Below are 24,496 nucleotides of genomic sequence, written 5' to 3' on the forward strand. Positions count from 1 at the left end.
CTAAAACTTTCGATTCTAGTTGATTCTAGTGCAATTTCTCGAAACTTTCCTTTTAAAGACGGTTACTTTAGATTAAGAACTAATTTTATTGGGTAAAAGCTGTATATTCTTATTCGTACAAATCAAATAGTTTCGACGTGAAACGTTTAACCGATTTACTCTCTAAATACAGATGATTTCATTGACGATGCGAAATAAAATGATGCTAAATAATAAATTATTTAATGATATATACGAATGAGTAAATTTAACAATAACAATTGATGTATATTAACAAAGTTTCGATATAATCATTTTTCAACTGTATAACATTAACTGGATCTTTTTTGTCGCAGTAAGTTTGAAATTAATGCAAACGAACAAAAAAGATAAAAAAAGAAAAGAATAAAAAAGGAACAATAACCACACAGTATATGCAATCTCAAATGGCTTAATTACGTATTAAAGACGTCAAACGTGTTACAAATACGTGTCATCTTTTTATCTCGAAGAAATCTTGCCAGAGTAATAAAAGAAAAAAAAATTCGCTCCGTCGTAGTAATGTCAATTTAGATCAACATACACAGCCATTTTGCCGATCAGAATGTATAGCCATTCGAGAGACAAAGTTTTCTTTATTTTTAAAACCCACTTCTCTACTTTATGATTCTCTGAATTTTTTCAAGTGTATATTATCGTCTAAAAGAAAAAAAAAAAAACAAAAAAGAAAGGGAAAACTTGAAGGTGTACTTTGATGCGCGTATAAATTGTTTGATAGCAACAGTGTTTAACCACGACGATATTCTCTCTCGAGACTGTTGTATCTAACGTCTAACCTGACTTTTATTTTAAAAGCACGTTTCGAATCTAAGTCTTTTTTAATTGTGAATGTAAACACGAGGAAAGATAGATTGATTTTTAATTTCTAATTTATCTTTACGCTTTTCGATAATCTTATCACGATTAGTGGAAAAAGTTGTTGCAGCAGTGGTAAATTTTCTACATTTATAGTTTTCGTAAGTTTATTGATTAAAACGTAATGCGATTTCATCAAGGGAATTTTTATTACTTTCTTCTTTTAAAGAATAATATGAGCTCTTTGTTTCACTTATGATCATGATTAAATTATGATTTAAAAATAAAAAATAAAGATAAGTCAACAATTCAACACAAAATAGATAGTGCGTGTAATAGTGTTGCATTAACAAAAGGAATAACAAGAAAAAAGTTTTATTGAAACGTAGATATTATAAATGTAGTATTTTAAAGTTTAGTGATCAACTGCGATTTTAATAGTAAAAATGAAGTAAGTGATTAGATAAAAATGAATTTAAATGAAGTTTTATTTTTGTCACAAAAATAGGAATTTATGTAATGTAAATCGCATTATTGATACTTGGTTGTAATTATTACACTGTTACAGATAGTACTCAAACCGTTTTAATGAAAAATATATTGTATGAGATAAAAGTAATAAGAACAATAAGAAGTATCTAATAAAAATGATTTTGTCGCTTGAAAAGACATTGGAATGACTATGATTAAAAGGATATAAGATCAATGGTTGATCTTCAAAACTTGTATAAATGTATATTAGTAATTTTTTTTATTGATAATCTATTATACACAGATAAATATATAAATATAAATAATTGATATATGCTATCTTTTAGATATATAAAATATTAATTATTAAAGAAAAAGTTTGCAATGGATGAAAGGAGAGTAGCAGATTATTTTGTTGTCGCTGGCCTACCTGGTCATAACGACGACATTATAGGGGAGAATGAAGTTAATGATGAATTAGAAGATTGGTGTCAAGAAGGAACGCATTTGAAAGATATACATATGCAACCACCCATCACAGATCTCGCTGTCATTTTTCCAGCTTTGGGCGAACATTGTCCTGAAGGTTATACATTGTTAGAATATACCGTGTCCGGTATCCCAGCTGATTTAAATCATGGCAGCTTACGAACAAATGAATGTTATTTATGCTATAGGAGAGGTCGGGATAAACCACCTTTAGTTGATATTGGTAATTTTTTTATTTTAAATTATTAATGACCACAGAAATTATTAAAATTATATCAAGTATGATGTGAAATATGTGATTTTTAAAGGTGTAATATATGAAGGGAAAGAACGTATAATGCAGGATGCACAAATGGTATTAGAAACTCCCAAAGGACACATAGCGAACGTAAACAATTCAACTTCAAAAATTTTTGTAACATATAGACGAGCAAGTCAAAAAATGCCTTGCAATTCTCTTGTTGTTACTGATATATGTGTTATTTTGAAAAACAAAGGGGAAACTCCTCCACATGCATTCTGTGTTATTAATAAGAATTTAAATAAGGGAATGTTGGGCAGTGATGTATTCTTATGCTACAAGAAATCCATGAATCGTGCTAATCTTATATCGTTCAAACCAGCAATACTTTATAAGTATCCTACAACTGATTATAACAGCTTCGTTTTTCCAAATTCAGTTGCCATGTTTTGTTTACCTATGGGAGCAACCATAGAATGTTGGCCAAAAATGGCTTGCAAGCCTAAGTCATTATTTTCAACATTTGTTTTAACAGTCTCGGATGCTGCACAAAAAATATATGGCTCGGCTATAACGTTTTATGAAGAGTTTACATTACCACCAGATGCTCTAAGCTGTAAAGGAAATTTGGATATGGAAGATATAGAGGAAAATACAAAAAATAATAGTATGTGATTTTTGGTACTTATAAATTTTTTAAGTTTTTCTATTAATTAAGCATGGTTGCATGAAATATATTGTAGTATAATATATGCTGATAACAACTAATATATAAAATGCATTCTTTTATTTATTTTTTTTTATTAGAAAAACATTTTTAGTTATTTTAAATGTAACTGTTTAATGTGCATTTCAGCTGATAGTATTGAATTAACGGAGGAATTTCATCAATCAAAAGCAAAAATGTTCAGAAAATACGGAATACTTAAGAAGCTTAATATATCCCAATGGGCAAAATTACAATTTACAGATCCTAGCAGTCAGTCATTAAATATCAGCAAGTCAATATGTATATTATCGCATTGGCCATTTTTTGATACATTTGAAAAATTTCTAGTCTTTCTGCATAGTATGGTCAATGGAAAACCTCAAAATGTTTCTATAGAAAAGTATATTTCTTATTTTTTGTGTGATATACCTTTCCCAAGTCCACAAAGATCTAGAATTCTTGTGCAACTTAGCAGTAAAGATAGGCTAATCTTGACTCAACCAGAAGATTTAGTTTTGCCTAGATCTGGTGCCAGTTTTAGGCAATTATTAATAAATTTGGGCCCTGATAATTGCTTATTGATATTGCTCCTAATATTAACAGAGCAAAAAATATTGGTTCATTCATTACGGCCTGATGTGCTAACTTCAGTGAGTGAAGCTATTGCAATGATTTTGTTTCCATTCAAATGGCAATGCCCGTATATACCACTCTGTCCATTAGGTTTAGCCGAGGTATATTTTATTATCAATTAAACTCCCAAAAATGATTTACCATACATTACTAATTTAATTTAAAATTTTAATATGTAAATTACAGGTCTTGCACGCACCGCTACCATTTTTGATTGGTGTTGACTCCAGGTTTTTCGATTTATATGATCCACCATCTGATGTTAATTGTGTCAATCTTGATACAAATAATATAGCCATTTGCGATGACAAGAAATATTTGAATGTAAAATTACTCCCTAAGAAGGCAGCTAGACAGCTTAGAAATTGTTTAGAACATCTCTATTCAAAATTAACCTCTCTTGGAAAGATATATTCTTCTCAAAAAGGTAATCATAAATTATATACATTTCTTAATGGTTAACTTGTGAAATAATTTGTAAGTGATTATAACTATTTTTATATATATTTGACATTTCAGATCAAGAACATGGTGATTTTAGTGTAGATAAAGAATTTCAACAAAAACAAAAAGAACAAGCATTAGAACTTGAAATACAAGATGCTTTTTTAAAATTCACTGCTACTATTTTAAAAGGCTATCGATCTTTCTTATTACCAATTACAAAGGCTCCTACTGTAGGATCAACAGATCCAACAAGTTTATTTAATATGCAAGAATTTTTAAGAAGTCGTGATAAGGCTCATGCAAAATTTTATAATATGCTTGTTAGAACTCAAATGTTCATAAGGTAATTAATATGTAAAAGTTAATGTACTATTTTTACTAGATATCTTTGTTTTTGTATTTAATATATTTTTGTTTTTGATATTAATTTTTCAATAATTACTCTTAGATTCATAGAAGAAAGAAGTTTTGTATCTGATATGGATATGGCTGGCCTAGCTTTTTTTGATGAATGTACTGAACGTGTGGAGGAAGAGAATGGTAGAAAAATTTGTGTTACTTTATATTTTTTATATTCCTATAATATTTATATATTAATAGACATTTATTTTATCATTATCATAAATATATAAGATGAAAAACTTTATTTTATTTTTAAAATTTGTAGTTACACTCTTGGAATTGGATGAATCTCAACATAGCGAACGTACAGTATTCATACCTCCTCCTGAGGCAGGACCAAATCAAGGACCTTTTATATATAGAACGTTTAAATTAAATTCTGAATTAATGAGGCCTGAAAAAAATTTTAATTTAAGGAATCCAGCTTTAAATGCTTTTGGAATTGTACCTGGAAGTCCTATGGCACGTAGGACTAAACATGAAATAAAAGTAGCTCAGAAAATGGCGCGAAAACAGGTAAATGATAGTTAACAATTATATGCAAATTATTGATTAAATTCCTAAAATATTTTTTGATATTATTTATTTTATTTACAGGCAGCAATGCCTGATAGATGGGCTAGATGTTTACTTGGAACATGTTATAGTCTTTGGTTTCTACATTTACCAGCAATGTTACAGGCTTCCAGTCAACCAGCTGCAATTTTGCATCAAGCATATGAATTATTAGTTCGTATGCAAAAATTACATCTTGATCCTATGGAAGAGGTATTATATAATAGTATGAATGTATATATTTGATATAAAGGACGAATAAACATTGCATTTGTTTATAGGTTTGTTACAGAGCTATGATGCAACTTTGTGGAGTATATGGACAACCAGTATTAGCTGTTAAGTTATTATTTCACATGAAACGTAGCGGTGTACAGCCAAATGCCCTAACATATGGATTTTATAATAAAGTTCGTGATCTTTTCAATTATACATTATAATATACATTATATATATATATTATATTAATATACTATTTTTTTTTATTATTGCAGGCTGTCCTTGAAGCAACATGGCCTTCTGATATGACAAATTCAAGTCAGTTAATGTGGAATAAATTACGAAATGTTATTGTTGGGGCAGCTTTGTTTAAAAAGGCTGGTAGGAAAGGTGCTAGAAGAAGACATAATTCCAATGTTGATTTTTTAAATACTGACGGAATAACCGAGGAAATGGAACACGCTCTTTCCAGATCTAGCCTTGATAGTAGTCATTCTCAAGATACAGAAGCTGCTCATAGTGACTGTAAGTCATTTATTATTTATAAAAATATATATTTAAAAAAATGTAAGAAAATAAATATTATTTAATATTAAATTCTTTGTTTTTTTTTTGTTTTACAGCAACAAAAGGTAGTTCTGTGCCTGATTTACCAGGATTTGGATCATATGAATTGAAAACTAAGCTTCTTAGACAAAACAGTATCGTAAAAGATCAAGCGTTGCCGAATATGGTGCAATCAGAGAAATTAAATCGTTCTTTTAGTAATCCAAGGTATTATACAGAATAATAATTATCATTAGTTTTGGATGTATCCAACAGGATGATTATGTATCGTTTATGTTATGCACGAAATATGCATGTATAAAAATAACTGCTATCTGCGTATTATACTTCTAAAAAGCTTGCATTGATGATACTATGTTACGGTGCTGGTATAGAATAGTACGCAGTACCGAATCGCCATTGAAGAGTCCTGTACGAACACCTGTTACTGAAAATGATCCATTGGGGGCTCTAATTAATGATGAAACGCCAGTTGTATCGCCTTCTGAGGAAAATGACTCCAATTGCTCAACTAGTACTTTAACAGTTTTGAATAATACTGTTGAAGAAAGACCAGGTGGACCACTTTTATTTAGAAGGTATACCAAATGTCATATTATCTAGTTAAAACTAATGTGGCATGATCACTGCTATATAAAGAAAATATTCATTTTAAATATAAAATATAATTATAGTTCTCACACGATATACTTTATTAATTGCTTTATTTACATATTAGTGCTTTTATCGCATTTTTCTTTTTTATTTGTGAGACTTGCAAATTATTTTCAGTAATAATTTACCACGGAGTGCAACATTTCATCAAGCAGTAGATGAAAGTAGTACAACAGTAAGTGGTAATTTACAAAGGAGCGAAACGATGCCTCATTCAGTAGCACCACCAGGTGAGGAGAGAGAAAAAGAGAGACTGGAAATAAGCAGTCTTTGGTCGCAAAAGGACAGCGTGACATCTAGTTTATCTAGCCTAGGATCCAGTTTAAAACTTAGTTTTGGGTAAGGCAGACAATTATATTTAAGATACAAGTATTTTCTAATATACATTGAACATAGATTTGTAAAAAAAAAGATTAATATACACACAATGAAAATAAAAACAAAGTAAAATTTATAAATGAAAAATAAATATGAAACAAAGTATATAGGAGAATGCTTGTACTATCTTATAATTAATTAATATTTTTGTATATATTTAATTTATCAGGTAATGTAGTTTCTCATTCAGTCTTTTCATTCTAAATTTAATTTGATTTTCTTTTCATTATTATTTTGCATGTTTGTTTTGAGTTCTTGTATCATTTATTAATGTAGACGATACTCAGCCAGTGGGTTAGCATTTACTAAAAATAAGGAATTAATATCGTCAAATCAACTCATCGAATCTCTTAGTCTATCCAGTTATATCAGGTATGTGATATCAATGCTCATTTTAAAGAAACAGAAATTGCTTAAGTATAATTTTTTATTTAGTTATGCACTATTTCATTTTAATAAGAAAAGACTGTACATCCAGGCAGTGTTTGTAATAATAATTCTCACATCTCTTTTATTATCAATAATTCTATATATTTTTCTAGTCCATCAGGCTTGACTGGAAAAAGATCCAATGAAATAATATTGGGTGGCTTGAACAGTTTGAAATCAGCTGCAACCAGCGTTGCTAAAAAGTTTGACGAAATAAAAGAAGCTATATCTGCAACTAGTACTCCCGTTAAACTTAAAGAACGCGATCAAAAATTAGGATGTGGAATATCACACGAATCATTAGATTCTTGTACTGATGGATCCTTGCAAGATCGAAATGAAGTATCCGCCAGATTGTCTGGTGCGTTATATATAATCGACATCTGACATCTTCTTAGTTAGAAGAAATAACAGAGATAATTGCATATACAATAACAAATGTACATGTGTTCTATTGATGCAAATATTATGACTGACTAAGGAGATGTTGTAATACTTGTTTTTATTCTTGCAATGTGGATGATGTTTTGTTTTAAATAGGTGATGGGACTTTAGATGTATATCTGTATGAACTTGGGGAATGTTTATATCCCAAAGGCTCTAGAGAGTTAGAAGAACGTGCTGCTATTGAATTTGTCCTTTCAAGTGCTAGCAGATGCCATCATTGTGCTGCAATACTTTATGATGAAGAAATAATGGCAGGATGGCAACCAGAAGATTCTAACTTAAATACCGTTTGTCAGTATTGTGACAAGGCCACCGTCCCCCTTCTTACAGTTACTATATTAGATTACAGGTATACAAAAATAAATATATCATAACATAGTTATTATAAAATGTTAAGCATATGTGTATTTTTGTTTATTAAGATGTAAAACGAATGAAAAAAGCAGTGATCCTTTGATGGGAGCTTTAATTGAACTTTCGGATAAACCGAGGGAGCAACTGGAACCAATTACGATACCATATCTAAATCCATTGGTTTTAAGAAAAGAATTAGAGAGTGTATTAAGTCAGGAAGGTGATGTATGTTTAACCCGACATATATTCATAGAAGAACATCCAATAGTATATTGGAATCTAATATGGTATTTTGAAAGAATTAATTTAACAAGTCATCTCTCTGATCTTTGGTTGCATAATGATGCAAACAAACAATTACAAAGCAACTCTAATTATGTGAGTATAAGAACAATGTGGGATAACGAGAGAATTCATATGGGTCGATTACCGATGTATCTACAGTGGAAACTGAATACTACAGAAGATCGAACGTAAGAATTGCTATACTTTTTGTATACGATATTAGCATGGCTTCTAAAATTATATATTGAATGTAAACGTATTGAGTTGGCAGCTTTCGTTATATTATATGTGTAATATTTTTCAGTAGAAATAGGAGTTACACATTTTTTGAGATTAATATAATTTCCTTTTATTTGATTAAGTTTGTTTTAAAATACTATTTTATTATAGAATTTATTTTTAAATACAAATAATTATGTATAGAACAAAGACTATTAATGTTATTACAGCGATTAAGTGTTATTCAGATATTATTTATTGCTCATTTTTAGGGATTACATATTTCTAAGGGATTTTAAAATAATTATACATACAAAATTGATCATGCATAAAATATGCAACAATACTAAGTATTATACAATTTAATGTATATTAATAAGTTCTTTAACTGCCACTAGGTTGTATATAAGAAGCGTATCAAAGTTTTAATGAAAACTTGACTGTTTTTATACAAGAGCATTAAGTTGTATTGTTCCAAGTGTGATACATGACATACAGATCAAATATTTTTTTTGTATATTTTATTTTATATTATATATTTGTCACATTGTAGATATCTGTCAAGATGTTTTGTATGTTAGACTAATTCTACTTAAATGAGGAAAAATAATAATGCATGACAATAATTGTACTGCTTAGAAAAACATAATTTATGCTCTTGGTATATAATCCATATCACATTATGTAAAATTAATTATCAGATAGGCACGTGAACTTGTGCACATCATTTCTTGTTATTGTAGCAGCATGGGCGTCTGTAGGAATGTACCTTGAAAATCAATTAAAGTAAAAGTTATATTGTTATAAATCTAAATTATTTGCACAGTAAAGTGTGTTACATATAAAAATATTTAATGAAAGATTAGAATTTTTGCGATTACAGGAGAGGCTGTATCTGCTTGGTTTATGCATTCAACACCTGCAGACGTCCATGTATCCAAACTGGGATTCTATACTAACTCTTTGGCATCAATTTATTTGAAGGAATATAAAATTATGCTAGAATATTTTTCTTATGTTCGCAAAATTGAAATTTTCTGTCTAATAAGTCGTAACTCGTAGTTTAAGGTAATATTATTCAATGCTGTAAAATGGATTATCGAGAAAGATAGTTTATAGTTTTAATTAACTTGACACTTTCAGATTAATGCAAACGATAATATCATACGTACGTTGCAATGACTTGACAGAACCTATTAAAAAGGTGGCCTTGGAAAGGAGTAAAAATCAATCTGAAGAAGAAGCTCCATTTTCTATTTATAGAGATATTTTGTTTTTGGCATTTATTGCTGTGGGTGGAGGAAATATTCACCAAGGTAGAATTTTTTCAAGATAAAATTAAACTAGGCATATCTAAATAGCATGTGTTTTATATATATTCAATTGCTTAAATTCTTATATTAAATTTATACGTTCGTTTTACTACATTGATATAATCATTTAATTGAATTATATTTTTCAGGAGTTTTCGATAAACAGTACGGTTCTGCTTTAGAACGATTAACGGAAAATGAAGAACATCTACTTCATAAGCAGGATGCCCCTCCGTCCCTAATGTCACTATGTTGTAGACATTATTTTAAACAATTAATCGTTTAAAAAATAATCGAACGCAATGGGTATTATGTTAACCACAAAATACTCGTGACAAATTTTGGGATAAAGTTTAATAGATTATAGACTTTAGATCAAATCTATAAGATTGAATGCACAACGCACGCAAAAATTCCTAATATCGTGACAACAATTGTGACAAAGATCATAATGAACTAAATGTTGTTACATTATTTTAACGAAAGTGATGGTTTGTTTTATTTTAATGATTTTTATTATTCGTTGTGCGTGCGGGTCAAAAGTAACGTAATTATGTCAACACATTTAATGACTTAGGATTTTTTCAAAATGATACATATACATCTAATAATGTATGCTATTTCCGTTTTCACACGAAATTATTTTTTCAATCATATTCAATGAAAATCGAGCTATGCATATGCATCGTTAAATCTAAGAGTACCATGTAGAAAAATGCTAAGTATCAAAGAATTTATAAATAGCAAAGTAAAACGTAATTGTATTGTTTCAGATATTTGACGAAATTTATTATTTCAGTCCGTTTTATATAAATTATTGCGTTTCGACGTTCAAAGTGGAATTTTACTACCTAGACAACAAAAGTTTGCTATTCATCGTTTTCTTTTACATCGAAAAAGAAAAACACGATGTTTGTGAAATTGAATATTTAACTTATATGACCTGGTAATGTATTTTCCTATACTCTTAGATAGAACAAGCATATATTTGTACGATCAAAAACACAATGTAAGTATTGGTTTTATGTATCGTACACCTTTCTGGAGGTAATAATATTAACTAGCAATATGTAAATTTTGGCCAATATCTGGTTAATAGCATATATGATCTTAAATACGTAGTTTTCGAATCAAATATGTGGATTTAGAGCGATGGTATTACATAATGTGAGGGGATATTGAATCTATAAGCTCTATTTAAAATCGTGAAAGATCTAACGGAGCGATTAGAATTAACGAGCTAGAATTTTAGATTATTTTATATAAAATAGCAGGAAGAAGGATTGCCACACGATGAATGAATGAAGGTTGTCCTTATGACATGTATGTTTATCAAAGCACGTATGCATCGATGCATTTTGTGTTTCCTTATGGTAAAAAAAGAAACTCGCAACAATGAATACTATTATAGAATATCTCTTATAGAATATCTTCTCATGCCTATTTTCTCTTGTGCTTTCAATTTTTTATGCCATGTACATTTTACCTCGAATACTGAACAAACAAACAAACAAATAAATAAATAAAAAATTAAAATAAATAAATAAACATAAATGTAATATTGCACGCGCGCTCACACGTATAAACATACATACTTATAAACACAATGTCATATATAGTAGATCCATAATAAGTCGATATCTCGACATATTTTACAAAAACAATATCGTCCGTTTAGTAAATGAGGCATAGAAATCGCGTGTCTTAATTGTAAATACAATTGACGATTGATACAAATTAAATTTATTCGACAGTAATATTTAGTATTTTTATTAATTGCGCTATATCGCGCGCAGAATATTAAAGTTATTGCGCAGTCCGATTTTATAATGAAATGGAATGCTTGCCAATTGCATGTGCATATAAGTACTTGTATATAAAAGCGCATGTATACAGATCGATCTTGATCATCTACATGAAATCATTTGTTATGTAAAATTTGCATGTATACAAATAAGAATATGAACAGAAGAATGTGCATGTGTATAGCCTTGTATATGCACCATAATAGGTATACGTATTAACGATGGATTTCTTTGGCAATATTGTGCAATACAGGACTGGCTCGTTTTCAATTAAACTATTTAACAAAATATTGTGTATATACGAACAAATAATAAACATTCGATCGTAATCGTTCCGTGGAAAATTAATCACGATTAAAGCATAGTATATTTTGCGACGTGAAGAAAGTATGTAGTTATTAGTAATTTTCTCTCTCTCTATCTATCTTTCTATCTTTCTCTGTGTTTTTATTTTTTATTTTTATTGTGTATCTTATAGATATATATTTATATAAACTTTCTCACATCGATATATAATTTTAACTTCTCATATTATTTTAATAAAATAATTCTTCACATTTTATAAAAACGGTCCATCCTGTATCTATATGAATTATTATCAACCAAATGTTGATGAAGCCATATATAAAAAAAACAATATGTAACTATTTTCGATAATATACCGCCTTTAAACATAACAGGACGAGTATGCACTATGACCTTTCATTTTCCTTAATGTATGTACAAAGCAATAATGGTACTAAAATGCATTATTTACTTAGCAATGCAAAAAATATAGAGGAGAATATTGTTTGTAAAGAATATATGTACATGAATTTTTGGTAGAGAACCTTTGATACAGTATTTAATCTGAGCATCACGCGCGAGCGCGTAAGTTATAATAATAAATACTCGAGAACGATATAATCGTATACAGAATGAGTAGATTACAAATAAACTCCTATAAAAAAATATATATATATGTTAAGTTTCATCATAAGTTCGTTTGTTATTAACAATATTTATTATATTAAATATAAGCGTCTTAAATAATTTGAAAAACGATCTCTGATTAAAGTGAAAGTTTTATAAATTCTACGTTTCTTTTTCTTTTTTATGCGTAGTGAAAGAGAGAATAATTGTGATTAATATTATTTGCGTAAATATAGCAGTTTTAACTATTATTATATTAGTAGTATTACTATTATATTTAGTATGCGTAGTACCGGAGTTCCTAAACTATTTTCTTTTTAATATATAAAAATCATCTCTCGTACTTCAATCTTTTAAAAAAGAAGATAATTAAATATATATATATGTGCAATTTATTATATGCAATAAATCATGTTTATTTGATAATAAACAATACGTTCCACAGATAGAGACAACAGATATATAGACACATATACATTAACAGTTTCGAAAGCCGAAATAACGAAATAACACATGTGCCTTGTAATTATATACATACATATATGTGTATATATATATTGCGTAGAAAAGTTATATTGACGTCATTCCTTCGTATACTTTTTGTATAATACATTAGACGACATTAAAAAAGAAAAAGAAAAAAGAGGAAATGAAAAAAATAGAAATTATTTTACGTTTTTCTCATTAACTCTAGAAAATTAAAAAATTATATTATGTACATGTATATATATTATGCAGTATATTGAAACAAAAATGCTGATGGCGTCCTAATAGGTATTAGTCTCTGACTACCGCTTCTATCTACAACTACGTAATAATTACGTCCGTTAATGTTATGTCGTTTACCCAAGAAAGATGTATTCCCTTCATTATAATGATATAATAATGGTGGGCTTCTTTTAACTAAACTAAAGTTATTATCCCTCCAATAATTATTATTAGTAGTATCGTATAAAGGTAATCTCGATGCCCATAAAGATTGTTCCGAATTTTCTTGGTACTTAATAGTTTGTTTTTGAATCTTAGACGATTGCCTCGCGTCTTTCTTATTCTTGCAATAATTAATATACTTAATAATTAGTTCTATGATGAAAACTATCATCGCAATAATATATCCAGCTGCAATAACTTCGTAAGTCAAAGATAAATCGGTATTTCGAAGTTGTCTTTCCGTTGATTGAAGATCCACTGGACAAACATTAGCCAACGGAAGATCACTTCTTTTCTTATGTTTGATTAAACCGGATTCTATGAGAGAAGACAATCTGCAAGAGTATAATAAAGTTCTTTAAACATTTTGTGTATTTGGTATTATCATAAAGAGTTCACACGAAGTAAGGTTTACGAAAGAATTTTGCAATGTTAACAATAAATAGATGATCTTACACCATATTTATGTCATCCACGATAGTTGAATTTAAAGGGAAAGCAAATGCCCGATTTCTCGAAAGAATACTTCCAGGCATGATAACATAAGTACAACGTTTGTTGTGCTCCAATCCTTCACGAGTTTTATTTATATAATCCTCAAATAATAACTTTCGAAAATAGTGACGTTCTCCGAGATAAAGTTTTTCTATATAATAATTAACATTGACAGAGAAAATATTTGATCAATTTAGTGTTCATCTCTAATCCCACTCTATAATTAATTAGGAAAAATGTACATACTATTTTCGACGGTATCAAATATGTAACTTGCTGGCTCATTGTACATCGTGATATATTCTCCTTGAAATGTGGTTTGGTTTAACAATGTTAATTCATTTACATAAGGCTGGAAGTAATGAAACGATCGTTAGTGTACAACTATTATGAATAGTACTTTAGTAAGAAAATGATACAATTAAAAACTGAATATTAATAATATTGGAGAATATTAAACCTGAGATAAGAGATAATCTATCACGCGTCCTTTAAAAGTGACCCATTTGTATCCTTTGTTCACTATATCTTTTATATTGTTAATTGGTAATGTAAATTGTGGCTTTGTAAGGAATGCTGTCAAATTAGCGGTATAAAATGAAGTAAGAATTAATATAAAAATCCACCAGGTAGCGAAGAGCATCCTTGTTGAATCTGAAATAATAATTTCATTTAATTATATTACTGATATATTAACATATATGTATATATTGAAATATGACACGAGCGTATAAATAACGTACATGTAAACAAATTAAAGTTTAAGTTCTTTCAATATGAATCATACTAATAGTAAATATATATACATGCAATATACCTGTTTGAGCGATAATCGTTGATCCTTGTTTAAGTAACGCACTGTAGACAAACCACATGCAAGATGGTAAATTGTAATTTTCCCCTTCTGTACCTTTCCAAAGTTTCAACCTACATTGAAATTATTCTTATTGATTTCTCAATAAATCATTTTATCCTATATATATATATATTTCGATCGAAAGTTTTACTATTAGACAATAATCGAAAATGTTTTAGTACAAATAGACAACGCATGAGAACATTCATCAATATATATGCAAACTATGGCTCATATTCAATGAAATAATAGAATGTTAAAAAAATTTGATTTTTTCATTCCTTTACAAACCTAATCAAAGAAAACAAATAAATTGTCGGGCCTACAACTAATACAGCTGTAAGAACACAAAACCAAACGGTATTGTCAAATGGTGCTAAAAGACCAGAACCAGTTGCAGATTCCTCAGGTCTTTTCATCATAGCTGTTAATTCGAAAACGTCCAATGTCGTGCTGAATAAACAATATTTTCGTAGATCTTCTAATACGGGCACGAATGCAGCGATCATGTCTACTTCCTGTTAAAAGAAAACAGAAAAATTTGTAATTAGGAACAATCTTTATTATTTTTTTATTACGAAAAACGTATAAAGATTCTTACCTTTTTATATAACATACTTATAATTCCTCTATTCTTATTTCCGAATATTTGTCCCGTCGGTGGTATAACAGTGTAGGTAAAATTTAATTTATCACTCAAAAGATCGAGAATATAAAATGCGTATCCTGTTCCTATCCACTTGCCATTTTTTTGAATTATTCCGGAAAACGGCATATCCTGAATGCATAATTAGAATCTTGAATATATTTTAAGAGTATTATATCGATTTTAATACATAATAATTTGGTCAAAGAGAGAGTAAGAATATCTTGTTAATAAAACTTACGTTCCACGAAGAAACTTTCAAAACTGGAGGGATTGCCGCTTTTTTTTGATTTTCAAAATCCAGCATATCTATAAGAGCTAATTAATATTAATTGATTTATTTTCTTTTATTTTTAATAGTTCGTACAAATTTGAATCAAAAATGGAATTTTTTTATTCGTAGATAATAATATTAAAATTAAAAATATTTAAACGTTATGAAAATATTATTTAACGTTTTAATACTCGTACATCCTATACATTATACAAAGATATGTTTAATTTGTATTTATAGACAAAAAAATACCTTGTTCAGTTGTTTCCGAAGATTTTCCAATATGAAAAGAAATGTGTATAATTATGGCAAATAAAAAATAATAATTATTATTCATGTTGATACTCGATGAAACTACATTGTTCTGTATGCGTTCCGTCTAAACTTGATGCTCTAAATGAATTTTTGTTTAGACATAACGTGATATGATGTTACCAAGCACTCAAAAGAATCGATCTTTACGACTTTTCATACATTTAGACCTAAACGTGGGACATAGTAACACTTTGTTTAGAAGTGTGAGTGTATGTCCTACGTCACAAAACGGTAAATGTGTTAAAAATGACGATCCTCTTTATGTATCTGTCGAGAATTTTCAAGGACATTTCTACTAGATAACATCAACGTTTATTTCTACGAGAATTTACTTTTATAATAAAGATACTACATTATTCAGTAGAATTTATTTTTCTTATTAAATCATAATGTTTCTGTTTTTTTTTTTTTTTTTTAATATAAAATTGATCTAATCGTAATCGGCCTTTCAAAAGATTGTTAATAGAAGAAGAAAAGAACGATTAGTCAAACTGAATAATAGATTATTTTCTGTATAAAAAATTACATTTCTATTGCACAGTTTTTGTTTTTTAAATAAAAGACTCTTACCGCGTTTATTCAATTTGAATATTTCTATAAAATTGGTGAATCTTCAAAGTATCTACGAGAAAGCTATTTGTTTTAATAATACAATAAAGCTTTAATTCGTAGATAATTGAAAATATACTTTTTATATTTTGCTATGTATAAAAATGCAAATGATATTTTTATTGAAATAATATTATGATCGATTATAAAGAGAGGATGCATGTATATTGCATTACATTTATTTAGTAGTAGTTTAATAATCTGCCTACAGATGTCAGATTTTTAGACCAACATTATGCCGCATATATAATGAGCGATAATTTTTAATTATCCAAATTTAGATAAAAATTTTATTCACTCGTGAATGATAAAATATTTCTACAACACGTTTTTTAAACAATTCGAAAGAACGATTTGTATTTTTGTTACATAGTTAATATAAAAATAATTTTCATGAGAAGAGTTTTTGAGGGAGCGCCTCAAGATTTAGTTTTTGAACGTGCTTGACGACGGTTACGATTAAAAGGAAAGATCTGATTGGACGATAAGTACCGACATTCTCCTTTGTTCGTTCTTTTATTTTTTTGACATAAACTACAAATTGTTGTTAGCGTAGGTTTCATGAAGTTTTCCACAACTTCTGGTATAAGATTATTGAATATCCATCTGAGTATGATCAAAATGTACAAGCAAGAGCTTATCTTATTTAGATAATCCTTAACTCATTCATTTATTGCAGCAAAGATAATTCAGTGGATGATCCTTTCTAGAGAAACCGTTAGAAGAATCCGTTGTGTTTCCGTTTGAACGATCTAGTGCACATCAGTCATCTAAGTGCGCGGAACCACTCCCGGCTGGTCTTAACGTGTTACTACCGCGGTAAGTTATTCTATCGTGTTAATTAGATTTTACAAAGATTTTTTTATGCAAGTATGTATTCCGTCTCGAATAAGCGGCAAAGTGATCTGTTTCGAAAATAAAATTCATTATTTGACATCTGTGTGTAGCACGTTGATAAGAAATATGTCGACCGCAAGTGTTTTATAGAAAGACTGGAATGTCCTTATCCAGACTTTTTATTCCTTCCTTTTTTCTTCCTTTTGTAAATTTTCTTTTTTCTTTCTTTTTTAAATTTCCTTTTTTCTTTTTTCTTTTTTCTTTTTTTAGCATAAGTCTAACAAATTCTTCTTTTTTCGTTGAAAGGAAATAAATATAAGAACGATATACGTAAATTTTTCTTAATTTTGTATGCACATATGACCTACTTAGATATATTCAATATGATTAATGTTTTATTTAATGTATGCATATAAGTTTAGTATATCATAATGTTATTGTATTTTATTATTGGTACGTGTTTACAGAGATAACAAAATGGCTGTAAATGTGTATGCAACAAATGTGACCACCGATAATCTAAGTCGTCATGACATGTTGGCATGGGTTAACGATTGTCTGCAATCATCGTTTACCAAAATTGAAGAATTATGTACAGGAGCTGTTTATTGTCAATTCATGGATATGCTCTTTCCTGGAAGTGTGCCTTTGAAGAGGGTAAAGTTCAGGACTAATCTTGAACATGAATATATACAGAATTTCAAAATTCTTCAAGGTGGTTTCAAAAAGATGAGCGTTGATAAGGTGAGTTAACTTTTTCTTTTTTTTCTATGATTAAAATTAGACACCGATTGAGAAAAAGAAATAGGGAAGATTAGATTTAAATAATATTATAACTCAAAGAATATTATTCTTAGAATGAGAAGGTTTATACCAAAGGAATCATTATAAGAAATTATTTTTTAAGATTTTTGAAGGCATAATGTTAATCTTATTATCGACCAAAAACATGGTCGTTTAGCAGTATTCTGTTAATGGAATGTATATGAAAAGCTTAAAGCTATTTATAGAATGAAAAAAGAAAAAAAAAGAAAATATAAGTAATACTTGTATTTTGTAAAGTAAAAAATCAACCCCTAAATAAATATTTCTATCGTACAATGATTTAGCTTGCTTAGAAGTTCAATAAAATTGTGATGGGGATGGTTCAGGTTATACCAGTGGACAAGCTGATAAAGGGACGCTTTCAAGATAATTTTGAATTTCTTCAATGGTTCAAGAAATTTTTTGATGCAAATTATGACGGTCGTGAATACGATGCCTATGAAGCTCGTGGTTGTATACCGCTTGGTTCTGGTGTCGATGGAACTCATAATCTATCAAATCCTCAATTGGTACCTCTACCTCCTCAATCGAAGCAACCACAAATGCAACAAAAACATACACAACAGCGTAATATATCTTCAAGGCAACAGCAGGGTACTTTATTAGTTTCATCGTAATGTTGCCTTTTTATATAGATCATTGCACGACCACTAATTTATTGCAAATTGTCACTTCATTAGAATTATATACACATTTCCAATATTTAGATAGTATGCAAAGCATAAATATAAAAAATATATGAAAATATGCAACATTCATTTATCATGCTGCTTTTAAAATTAGTTCAAAATTGGCTATGTAAATCATGCCGCTATTATAGTATAGGGGTAGAATTTCTGCTTTGCTTATACATATTTGATCGTATATAATTCCATAAACAAATGCACAACAATGCCTGTTAAAAAATGTACTATTCACTGTGGCACCTGGTCCCATATTTTAATACTTCCAATTCATTGTATAAAAAATTGTTTATAAGAAACATGGTAAACTATGCATGCCTTGAACAAATTGTATGTTATCAAAATGAGCATTGTTAAATGTAAATTACATTAAATTGTAATTATATTGTGACGGTACCAGAAGAATCTCAAGACTGTTATTTTTAACAGTCTATAAATACTTCTAAGTAGGGGGCAACTGTTTGTATTAGGAGACATGAAAAGACCAAAATAATACACATCATTTACTCTATTAAGAATATAGTAGGTGGTACCAAGTATTAAATAATATGAAATATACATTTTTATTAGAAAATAAATATTTTATCTTCGATTATAATAAAAGAATTATAACAAAATCTGTGAGATTACAGCCGAGAAACGTAGAAATATTATTTTTCTCAGATAATGCATATTTATTTCACAATTTTAGTTATGTGTAAATAATAACAATTAAGTTGATGCATTTAAAATAATTAATATGCAAATTTGGAATGTACACATTTTATTTAAGAGTTCTATATATAAATTATTTTAAATATATTATTTTATAAAAATACAAGCAAAATCATTACAGAACTTAAATAAATAAAATTTTTTAAAGTTAATTAAAATAATAGGCAGAATAACATGATACTATGGTGGCACTTTTCATTTTATATAGGATACATTATTTTACGTTAATTTTTTATTTTGTTCCATATGTCTTCTACCAATTATTTGCAGATAGTACCAATTGACAAGCTGGTGAAAGGCAGGTTCCAAGACAACTTTGAATTTTTGCAATGGTTCAAGAAGTTTTTTGATGCTAATTACTCAGGAGCAGAACCCTATGATGCGCTTGCTATGCGAGGAGGTGAAGCCATGGGTAGTGGTGGAAATACTGCACCACGTGGCTCTAATGTGAAACGTCCTACACTTCGTGAAGTAAACCCAGCTAAACCTACCGCTCGTACTGGTATATTATACAAATTTTTCTTTATAAAGACTAATATTGAAATTTAACGATTTCTGCACATAATACAGACGATATTAAGTAATAGCAAACATGATTATTATAAACGAAGATTAAAAAATTATATTATTAATATTTATTTATTAACTTAGTATTAATTTCTAATACTTGTATTATATTTAGAAGTAACATTGTTTTTTAGAGAAATGTTCTAATTAAGACACATTATAGTTTACATGATTTATTTCATTGATTATTGGTATATTTATTTCAATAATTTTATCTACAAATAATTTTTATATTTATATAAATACAAATGACGTGTAAAATATTTCAGTTTTACTTACATGATGTGATACTGGTCTATTATGTCTTATAATGCAAATTTAAAATTCCCCGTAGGTGATGGAACTCAATCTGTACAGGCACCTATTATGAAGCCTTTGAACAAACCTAGTAATTATTTTTTTTATTATTTTTATTTCTTTTGGTAATGGTATTTTATTATTGTAAATAATAAAGAAATAGTTTAGAATCTTTCAAGTTCTTTAACAAAATCTGTTGTATAAGATAATAGACATCATTGTAGAATTAACAATTAATGGAACTTTTTTTAATTAACTACATTCTAACAAAATATTCTAACATAAAAAAGATGCATTTTTAAAAAATAATTTTTAGTGGACGTGAAGACTGGTTTTCGATAAAATGTTTCAACTTTTTTAATCAAACTAATTAATGAAAAATATTTATTGAAATTTTTGTATGTAACTCGTTGTGTTTATTATGTACATTAATGCATGTATTGAAATGTTTATTGTATGGCTATATTTCTTGCATGTGCATGCATATATATGATTAATATACCTGACATTAATAACTTTATTATCACTTGAAAATTAATTTGTTTGTTAACAATTAATTTTAGTACGTATACTATATTACAAAAGTAGTAGCATTGACTAGAAAACATTTGTTTTATAGGAAATTTTTAACTTTGACATTTTTTTAATTTAGTGAATAAAGCTCAACCATTCCGCCCTCAACAAAAGACCGGAACAGCAAATCGTGGAGATTCCGAAAAAGTAGAAGAGCTCAGTGCACAGGTTTGGAAATTGATCAATATTCTATTTGTTTATTCTTTATTCTATAAAATCTAAGGGTATAATTATTTTATAATGTGTTTGTATTCGCAGCTTGTGGAGCTCAAAATGTCGATCGATGGTTTAGAAAAAGAAAGAGATTTCTACTTTGGAAAATTACGTGACATAGAAGTAATATGTCAAGATTGTGAGAATGGTGATCCCCCTCCCATTATACAAAAAATATTAGACGTTCTATATGCAACAGAGGTAAACTGAAGTTTTAATTTTTTTGGACAATTTGTGTAATATAAAAAAATTAATTACGTGTAAAATATTAGAGTTCTCGTAATTTTAATAATCAAATTATTCATTTATTTATTTATGTTAAATCTAAAATAACGTTGGAATTTCAAGCATAACTGACGAATATTATTTTTAATAATTAATTTTAATATATAGTTTTGTTTGTATCACAATTATTTCAGGATTGTGAATATGCCGAAGGAGAAAGCAAACAGACATAGTAGCATTTTTTATTTATATTTTTAATAGAAGGTCATTCTCTTAATGAAGGCAAAATTATAAAATTATAGACTTTTATAATGCAGGTAATGTTGTAAATCAATAGGTCTTATTCAATCCGTGTTACATTGTTTTGTCAAGACTCTGTGATCATAATTAAAATGTATTGTGTATTGATCGTATTGGACTGACATTTTAATAGTTAATTAAAAAAGGGATACTAAATCAAGTGTTTTGTAAGAATTGTTTTACTAAAAGTTAGATACAATTGGATACTATTATAATCTTTATTTTTGAAAAATAGCATTACTTTGTAAATAAGTTAAATGATTTATGCTTTTAGTATTATGGATTCAAACAAAAAATTATGTCCTATTCTATTTTATAAAACTCCATATATTAATACTAATAGAATAGATAATTTTAATCGATCGTTTTATATGTTAATGAAAAACGATGAAACACTAATGTCGTATCTAAAAATTGTTTGATTATTGTTTAGGATGGATTTGCACCGCCAGAAGAATTAGAGGGAGATGGTTTGGCCCCTGACGATGAGGAAGAGTATTAACATTTTTTTACTATCATAAAAACAAGGACACAGTAAAATCATCCAAGTGCATTCTCCCTGTTTATTATATCTGCAAGCCAGTACCAGTACTCCTTGCATAATTAATAAGTCACTCTGTATAGTTGTTCAATCATTTGTGCGTAAGTTTTGTTGCTAATGTTTACGGAGTTTCATAAGGATTTGCACGAGAATTAGGGCCCGACTCTTCTATAGTGCATTAGAGTACTTGTACTTGTGTTTTTCTTTTTTTCCTTTATATACTTGCAGTATTTCTGTTCTCCTTAATAATTAGTAACACATACAAAAGACTTATTGATTGATATATAATTTACTTCTAATTATTATTTCCTTTTTAACAACGTTATTCGTGTTTATAAAAAATTAAGAGGAAGTGGTAATTAAGTAGGAAAAAACTAATTAGTAGTAAATTATATAATACACAATAAGTTCTTCATTATATAACGGCTGCCATTTTTGGAGATTTATCATAATAATCATATTTTATTGAGTCAAATGAAATTCACAAATATTTATATTTCACATTTATATTTACAAAAGTAGCCTGAATTGTGATGCAACGAGCATGTTAATTGTTTATTTGTATTCTCTGTAAAGTGCAAAGTGCGTTTCTGTTTATAATTGCACTCTTCATATGTGTCGATAAGCGTCGAAGCTTCTATATTTTGTTTTATCAAATGTCTATATTTTTAGAATATCATGCTGTTAATCCATAGTTAAATGTTAATAATCTCACTCGAGGCATCACTTCGTGTGCAATTCAAATGAAGATTAAAGTCCATTTTTTGATGTGAGATAATGCTCTACGCTAATTATACCGATGTTGATTTTAATTTTTGTAATATAACTGGAATATATGTAAGAAAGTTTTAGTATTTGTGGTGCAAGATTTAAAAAAAAAAAAGAAATATATCCTCGTGATTCTTTCGTCATTAACGATGCGATGGCACAATACGCATAATTAAGAGAAAAGTTAAATGTGAAAGAAAACTAATTACAAACGATAAAAACGAAAACGTAGAATTAGTCGCAAGTTTTTTAAGAAAAACCTTCTTTTATATCATATTCTCCATACTTAGGTTGAAAAATATCTATTTACATATTATTAAATTTAACCCTTACAACTTTATTATATGCTATACTTTTATTAATAACATTTGATGTATTATCGTACGTTCTGAAAATAATTGAACAGTCCTCTTAAGTAATTTTCTTGATTCACTAACATAAGTCAGATTAATAAGACGAACATGTTTTACACGATTTCACGTTGGACAATATACTATTCATCTTGATGATAATGATAATGATAATGATAATGATAATGATAATAATAATAATAATAATAATCATATTAATAATTAAAATAATAATAATATTAATAGAAAATTCGCTAAACGCTTCTGGTGTTAAATCTTCATTGATCGCAAGAGATGTGGGTTTGTCAACTCACACGTTTTATTTATTTCAATTAACGTATGTATGATAATAATTATTGTTAGAGCAATGCACGTGATTAAAAAAAAAAAAAAACAGGAAATTACTCATTATCAATGCTAAATCAAATCTTATGGAAAATTTTCAATTGCGCACAAACGGAAAAACGGAAACGAAAAAAACCCCCCAAAAAATTAACATGATACACAGTGTTTCTTAAGAATATAAATTTGCAAAATTGTGTGGTAAAAAAATACTAGGAGGTGAAAGATAACAAAAGTATGTATGAAAGGATGGAAAGCATGGAAGATTAATCAAACGCGTGTATGATGATGGTATGCATCGTGTAGTACGTATGCTCTTGCAAATTTTAAATTCAATCTTCAAAGAGGATTGAGAGAAAACGAAATTTTTGGAATTAGGTTTGCTAGAAATTCCACGTAAAAGATTAAAAGACACCAATGATTTTTAAACGATTATCTTAAAAAGAAGAAGAAAAAAGGAACTGAAGAAATGTCTCGCCTATATCGTCGAATTACAATTAAAGAAAATCAATTAACACTATACGTACGACTTGCTCTGAATAATCTTTTTGATAAAAGATATAGTTTTTTTGTTTTTTTTTTCAGCTTGCGCCTTATTCGTTCGTATATGTATATGTGTACAACAAAGTTATTAAATAACACGGTTGTGCTTCGAAACTGCATTCAACGATCATGTAATAAACGTTTAATAAAATTAATATGGGCGCTGTTACACGTAATTTGTTTGCAATTTTTCTATTGAAAAGAAAAAAAAATGAGAAAAAAAAATTGTG

General features: G+C 28.3%; 3 protein-coding genes across 16 annotated transcripts; 2 read left to right on the top strand and 1 right to left on the bottom strand.

The window, feature by feature from the left end:
• Positions 1–31: 31 nt before the first annotated feature.
• On the top strand, positions 32–9,932 carry LOC122516728 (DENN domain-containing protein Crag). 6 transcript variants are annotated; one of them, XM_043634784.1, is made up of 21 exons: positions 32–334; positions 1,403–1,567; positions 1,653–2,017; positions 2,103–2,702; positions 2,892–3,478; positions 3,564–3,804; positions 3,897–4,167; positions 4,273–4,364; positions 4,492–4,742; positions 4,824–4,994; positions 5,063–5,191; positions 5,276–5,525; positions 5,624–5,774; positions 5,942–6,145; positions 6,339–6,560; positions 6,876–6,971; positions 7,142–7,389; positions 7,569–7,824; positions 7,898–8,302; positions 9,477–9,649; positions 9,796–9,932. In XM_043634784.1, exons 3-21 carry the CDS (start codon positions 1,690–1,692, stop codon positions 9,930–9,932), a joined length of 4,812 nt encoding a protein of 1,603 aa, XP_043490719.1. In that variant the 5' UTR covers positions 32–334; positions 1,403–1,567; positions 1,653–1,689. The 6 variants fall into 6 exon arrangements, 5 of the variants coding, with proteins under 5 accessions (XP_043490719.1, XP_043490718.1, XP_043490716.1 ...); XR_006303654.1 differs by lacking the exon at positions 9,796–9,932 and adding an exon at positions 9,217–9,401 and having other exon boundaries at positions 44–1,285; positions 9,477–9,549; XM_043634783.1 differs by having other exon boundaries at positions 44–1,285; positions 1,403–1,575.
• Positions 9,933–13,041: 3,109 nt separating this feature from the next.
• On the bottom strand, positions 13,042–16,190 carry LOC122516731 (glutamate receptor ionotropic, delta-2). 2 transcript variants are annotated; one of them, XM_043634789.1, is made up of 9 exons: positions 15,817–16,190; positions 15,532–15,599; positions 15,246–15,422; positions 14,936–15,162; positions 14,606–14,715; positions 14,249–14,442; positions 14,035–14,140; positions 13,750–13,939; positions 13,042–13,628 (listed from the first exon to the last, which is right to left on the bottom strand). In XM_043634789.1, the coding sequence occupies exons 1-9, from the start codon at positions 15,899–15,901 to the stop codon at positions 13,094–13,096; spliced, it is 1,692 nt and encodes a 563-aa protein (XP_043490724.1). In that variant the 5' UTR covers positions 15,902–16,190; the 3' UTR covers positions 13,042–13,093. The 2 variants fall into 2 exon arrangements, with proteins under 2 accessions (XP_043490724.1, XP_043490723.1); XM_043634788.1 differs by having other exon boundaries at positions 15,532–15,608.
• Positions 16,191–16,960: 770 nt separating this feature from the next.
• Positions 16,961–24,442, top strand: LOC122516177 (microtubule-associated protein RP/EB family member 1). Of its 8 annotated transcripts, none has more exons than XM_043633783.1 (8): positions 16,961–17,098; positions 17,168–17,307; positions 17,793–18,069; positions 19,818–20,049; positions 20,449–20,502; positions 21,064–21,152; positions 21,243–21,398; positions 21,617–22,240. In XM_043633783.1, the coding sequence occupies exons 3-8, from the start codon at positions 17,803–17,805 to the stop codon at positions 21,653–21,655; spliced, it is 837 nt and encodes a 278-aa protein (XP_043489718.1). In that variant the 5' UTR covers positions 16,961–17,098; positions 17,168–17,307; positions 17,793–17,802; the 3' UTR covers positions 21,656–22,240. The 8 variants fall into 8 exon arrangements, with proteins under 8 accessions (XP_043489718.1, XP_043489713.1, XP_043489714.1 ...); XM_043633778.1 differs by having other exon boundaries at positions 16,962–17,071; positions 22,156–24,442; XM_043633779.1 differs by having other exon boundaries at positions 16,964–17,111; positions 22,156–24,442.
• The last annotated feature ends 54 nt before the right edge of the window (positions 24,443–24,496 follow it).

This window comes from Polistes fuscatus, unplaced genomic scaffold (assembly GCF_010416935.1).
Source record: "Polistes fuscatus isolate 324 unplaced genomic scaffold, CU_Pfus_HIC Scaffold2, whole genome shotgun sequence".
Lineage (NCBI taxonomy): Eukaryota > Metazoa > Arthropoda > Insecta > Hymenoptera > Vespidae > Polistes > Polistes fuscatus.